Below are 6,284 nucleotides of genomic sequence, written 5' to 3' on the forward strand. Positions count from 1 at the left end.
ACCTAGATGACAGCTACCTAGCCCGGTCAGAAAACGCCAAACAAAATAAATATATTATAAGTCACCCGAATGGGCACATAATGTTACAGCAACTGTAACACAGCTGACATGTGTTGGTATAATTGGTGCTCGTGCGCCTTTTTTCGGCGCTGGTGGATACCCCTGGCGGGAATCCATCGGTTTTATACGGTGTTACTTTTGCATTTTCACTATGGACACGACAGGCCTATTGTAACGGAATATTTCCTTCTCTTCGTCTGAAGAGGTGTAGCAGGGATCGGACCAATACGCAGCGTAGTAAGTGTCCATGACGATTTTAATAAGAAAAGCCTGAACACTATGAAATACAAAAACAATAACGTGACTATAAACGAACCGAACCAGTCCCGTGTGGCACTGACACAGGAATCAAACACCCACAAACCAACAGTGAAACCCAGGCCACCTAAATATGGTTCTCAATCAGGGACAACGATAAACAGCTGCCTCTGATTGAGAACCATATCAGGCCAAACACAGAAATAGAAAAACATAGAAACACAAACATAGACTGCCCACCCCAACTCACGCCCTGACCATACTAAATAAAGACAAAACAAAGGAAATACAGGTCAGAACGTGACACCTATGAAAACAGTTCTAGTTTAGAAATGTTGTCAAAATCCAATTTGAAATAAAAAAAAGTGTAGGCCTCTGTTTATACACAAACAAAAAAACATGTATATTTGCTTATGTATTATTTAATAACAATACTATTAAATAACAATTAAGGTCAATATTGACAGAACAATGGATTAAGGCAACAATAAAGCAAGCTAAAATAATCCTAATCATAATCTATGTATACTTTATGTGCACATTGTTTGGTAGGAATTGAGCGCCACAATAAGATCTGAGACTCCCTGTAGCTCTTCACAAGTGACTCCCGAATGACTCTCAAAGCATTGCCATAGGTTAAAACACCTTACAGACAATAAGACAACATTTTCCCATAACAATCATCAATATTCGATACAATCATAGTTTTTCTCTGTGCATAAAGTAAACTAAATGCATATGATGTTCACACCATCCGCATAGGAGGAATACGTTCAGTATGTTCAGCAGTCTCATTCATATGGGGTCTTGAATGTAGGTTTATTGATGTGAATGAGACCATTCAGTGATTCAGATTAGGCACAAGACCGAACTCCTATTTTCAGAATCTCTCATTGTCATTGCATTTATGATATATATATTTTATTGGCCAATAAATCAATGTTACGTCAAATAATTTCAACAATATTAAGGTAGGCTATAACCAGGGCTGCCATCTTTCTCCGTCTCTCTCTCCCTCTCTCACACACACACACACACACACACACACACACACACACACACACACACACACACACACACACACACACACACACACACAAGAGACACAAACAATAATTATCCACTTACCCGCATTCCTAAGTTTCCGGTTCCTAAGCACTGAAATGATAACCAGCAAGTTGCCCAGGACATCCACCACCGTGGTGAAGATCAGCACGCTGGCCAGCACAGTGATAGCCCATGCGGGACGCGCCCCCGGCCGCGCTTCCAGTTCTGTGCGGTTCCTGGAGAACGAAACATTCTCTGGCATTTCGAAAACCTTAGGGCTGCCAATTTATGTCCTCCCAGTCCGAGACATTCAAACCCTGCTGTCCTTCTGACAAAACACTGACATGTTGTTGCAAAAGTAGACTTGTAGCCTATTTGATAGCTGAATATGTTAAACGTCGCGTTGGGTTTTGACAGTCTGTGATGCACAGTTTCTCAACTTGCTCCGAGTGAGCGCGCCTTCATTGAGTTGTTTATAACTGCGCCCGCTCTGGCTAGCTGACCCTAATATCCCCTATCGATCAAATACTTGAGAAGACTCGTGGGTGCTCCGTGCCCTCATTCCTGGCAGCTTATTTGCATATCCAGTCCAGCTGTTATCCATGTGTGAACGCGCCTATCGCTTTCTCTCAATCCTCCTCTCTCCTGTTCCGGTCGGACCGAACCTTGCCCGCAGTGCTGTGAGCTGCCGTGTGTCTTGCCTCTGGCAAAGTCTGGCTGGGATCTGAATTATTTGTTTTAAAATTGTCTCGGAATTGCGAATCCACAGCGCAATCAGACTAGCGAGCGAGAGCCAGACGGTTGGTTTGTATTCAGAAAGAGGATATATCGGGGGAGCGGATTCATTAACTCGTGCTTCGAACCCGAGCTCAGTGAAGCGTGCGTTTGTTTCATGATTATTGTTTCGCTCAGTGCGGTGACAATATTTTGTTCATTCATTTGAAGATGTCTGCCTGCGGTGCGCCGTCTGGAAACAATGTTGTATGACATCGAAATGACTATTATTCCACAACAGATTCTGGCTGTGACCGACCTTTTCACAAGAGAAAGTGACCACGGAGCGCGAATTGGATATGAGGGACTGGAATGTCAGACCCACTGGACAAAAACTGGTTGAATCAATATTGTTTTAATGTCATTTCAATTAAAACATGTAATGCGATGACGACGAATCAATGTGGAAAACTGACTGGATTGGCAAGAAGTAATCTATGAAAGGGAATTTCGTCTTTTCACGCAACTTTTAACCAACATCCAATGACATTGTGAATTTGGTTGATTTCACCTTGAATTCACGTTAGTTGACAACTCAACCAAATATGAATCACAACTAGATGTTGAAATGATGTCTGTGTAGAGGGGTGGGGGTATTGTGCACCTCCTCTCTGGGCTTCTGGGGAGCACCATCTCCTATGAGTTCCCTCAACCAGTTCCAGTGTGCTATATTCTCCCCCAACAACTATATATGATTTATATATATACAGTTGAAATCGGAAGTTTACATACACCTTAGCCAAATACATTTAAACTAAGTTTTTCAAAATTTTTGACATTTAATCCTAGTAAAAATTTCCTGTCTTAGGTCAGTTAAGATCACCACTCTATTTTAAGAATGTGAAATGTCAGAATAAAAAGAGATAATTTATTTCAGCTTCTATTTCTTTCATCACATTCCCAGTGGGTCCGAAGTTTACATACACTCAATTAGTATTTGGTAGCATTGCCTTTAAATTGTTTAACATGGGTCAAATGTTTTGGGTACCCTTCCACAACCTCCCACAAGAAGTTGGGTAAATTTTGGCCCATTCCTCCTGACAGAGCTGGTGTAACTGAATGAGGTTTGTAGGCCTCCTAGCTCGTACACGCTTTTTCAGTTCTGTCCACAAATTTTAAATAGGATTGAGGTCAGGGCTTTGTGATGGTCACTCCAATACCTTGACTTTTTAAATTATTTTTTTTTACCTTTATTTAACCAGGAAGGGCTCCTTGAGATTAAAATATTTTTTTCAAGAGCACCCTGGCCAAGATAGCAGCACCAAGACAACATGAAAAACTACAAGTAGTCTAGTAAAAACCATTGAATTCACAAGAGTATAAAACAGCAAATTAATAACATTGACAGGTCAGGGAATCAGCCTCAAAATCAGTGATTTAAAAACACATATCGGGACAAGTTCTTCCAGTATTTTGTAAGGTGTTCCAAGACGATGGCGCAGAGTACATCAAATCAAATCAAATGTATTTATATAGCCCTTCGTACATCAGCTGATATCTCAAAGTGCTGTACAGAAACCCAGCCTAAAACCCCAAACAGCAAGCAATGCAGGTGTAGAAGCACGGTGGCTAGGAAAAACTCCCTAGAAAGGCCAAAACCTAGGAAGAAACCTAGAGAGGAACCAGGCTATATGGGGTGGGCAGTCCTCTTCTGGCTGTGCCGGGTGGAGATTATAACAGAACATGGCCAAGATGTTCAAATGTTCATAAATGACCAGCATGGTCAAATAATAATAAGGCAGAACAGTTGAAACTGGAGCAGCAGCACAGCCAGGTGGACTGGGGACAGCAAGGAGTCATCATGTCAGGTAGTCCTGAGGCTTTTCCTTTTTCCTACATAAAAGCCCTTTTACCAAATTCAGTTCGGACATTTGGAACAGTTAGCAGGATAAAGTCCAGCGAACGAAGAGAGTACCCACCACATTTCTGAACAATAAAAATGCACAAATAAGAAGGTAGTAAACCCAAAATGGCTTTGTAAATAAAAGGATACCAGTGACTGAGCCTACGAGTGACTAGAGAAGGCCAGCCAACCCTGGTATACAAAGAGCAGTGGTGCGTAAGGGTTTTTTCAGTTTAAAATAATTCTCAAAGTGCCATGGTAAAGAGTGTCAATTGATCTCAAACACTGAGCAGAAGCATTCATAGTATATAAAATATCCACATAGTCTAGTAAAGGCATAAATGTAGCTGATACTAGCCTCCTCTGGCTTCAAAAGAAAAACAGGCCTTTATTCCTAAAATAAAATCCCAATTTCAGCTTCAATTTTTGTAAGTTGTTGAATATGCAATTTAAAAGAGAGGCCATCATCAATTAAAATTCCAAGATATTTCTATAACAAAGTTTATATGACTTTATTTATATGACAACTTTGTTGTCCTTAAGCTCATTGTCCATTTGGAAGACCCATTTGCGACCAAACTTTAACTTCCTGACTGATGTCTTGAGATGTTACTTCAATATATCTACATCATTTTCCTCCTCATGAAACCATCTATTTGTGAAGTGCACCAGTCCCTCCAGCAGCAAAGCACCCCCACTACATGATGCTGCCACCCCTAGCTTCATGGTTGGGATGGTGTTCTTCAGATTGCAAGCATCCCCATTTTTCCTCCAAACATAACGATGGTCATTATGGCCAAACAGTTCTATTTTGTTTCATCCGACCAGAGGACATTTCTACAAGAAGTACAATCTGTTTCCCCATATGCAGTTGCAAACCGTAGTCTGGCTTTTTTATGGGGGTTTTAGAGCAGTGTCTTCTTCCTTGCTGAGTGGCCTTTCAGGTTATGTCGATATAGGACTCGTTTTACTGTGGATATAGATACTTTTGTACCTGTTTCCTGCAGCATCTTTGCAAGGTCCTTTGCTGTTGTTTTGGGATTGATTTGCACTTTTTGCACCAAAGTACGTTCATCTCTAGGAGACAGAACGCGTCTCCTTCCTGAGCGGTATGACGGCTGCGTGGTCCCATGGTGTTTATACTTGCGTACTATTGTTTGTACAGATGAACGTGGTACCTTCAGGCGTTTGGAAATTTCTCCCAAGGATGAACCAGACTTGTGGAGGTCTACAATTTTTATTCTGAGGTCTTGGCTGATTTCTTTTGATTTTCCCATGATGTCAAGCAAAGAGGCACTGAGTTTGAAGGTAGGCCTTGAAATACATCCACAGGTACACCTCCAATTGATTCAAATGATGTCAATTAGCCTATCAGAAGCTTCTAAACCTATGACATAATTTTCTGGAATTTTCCAAGCTGTTTAAAGGCACAGTCAACTTAGTCTATGTAAACTTCTGATCCACTGGAATTGTGAAACAGTGAATTATAAGTGAAATAATCTGTCTGTAAACAATTGTTGGAAAAATTACTTGTGTCATGCACAAAGTAGATGTCCTAACAGACTTGCCAAAACTATAATTTGTTAACAAGAAATATGTGGTGGTTGAGAAACAAGTTTTTTAATGACTCCAACCTAAGTGTATGTACATTTCCGACTTCAACTGTATACAGTACCAGTCAAAAGTTTGGACACACCTACTCATTCAAGGGTTTTCTTTATTTTTACTATTGGTTGCACCAGACCTCATTTAGGCTCTTCATAGCAAAGGGGGTGAATAAATATGCACGCACACCACTTTTCCGTGAATTAAAAAATAATATTTTTGAAAGTTATTTTTTCATTTCTCTTCACCAATTTGGACTATTTTGTGTATGTTCATTAAGTGTTTTGCAAATTTTGAACTTACAATATGGCTATTAATACTGGAAAAGCTAAATCAAAGTCCAGGTATACAGATTTTGGATGATATTCTAGCATAAATCTACCGGGAAAGTGTCATAGACAACAGCTAAAGGAGAGGACACTAAAGTTACTTTAGACTGCTAAGTGAAATACCAGTCTTTATATTTATATCTTTTATATTGTAAATCCGAAAGCCACAACAGCCACCATTTCCTTGTGTAGGATGAATGCATTCACCACAGCAATGTCGATGAAATGATAGAAGAAGGTCTTGCACCATTTCATCGTCTTATGGAGAACATTGTAATAGCTAATCAGCACATCTGACAGGTCCACACCTCCAATGCTCTTGTTGTAGTCCTTTACTGCAGTTGGAATGGGGACATTTTTTGCGGTCC

At 40.4% G+C, this 6,284-nt stretch overlaps 1 protein-coding gene across 1 annotated transcript in view; it reads right to left on the reverse strand.

Moving 5' to 3' along the window:
• Positions 1–2,311, reverse strand: part of LOC115118395 (melatonin receptor type 1B-B-like) — an 80,912-nt gene extending 78,601 nt beyond the window's left edge. Inside the window, exon 1 of the mRNA XM_029646989.2 lies at positions 1,447–2,311. Within this exon, the coding sequence (XP_029502849.1) occupies positions 1,447–1,627 (181 nt within the window). The 5' untranslated portion in view covers positions 1,628–2,311. The remainder of the gene's footprint in view (positions 1–1,446) is intronic.
• Positions 2,312–6,284: the final 3,973 nt, after the last annotated feature.

Source organism: Oncorhynchus nerka, linkage group LG11, assembly GCF_034236695.1.
Source record: "Oncorhynchus nerka isolate Pitt River linkage group LG11, Oner_Uvic_2.0, whole genome shotgun sequence".
NCBI classification, from domain to species: Eukaryota; Metazoa; Chordata; class Actinopteri; order Salmoniformes; family Salmonidae; genus Oncorhynchus; species Oncorhynchus nerka.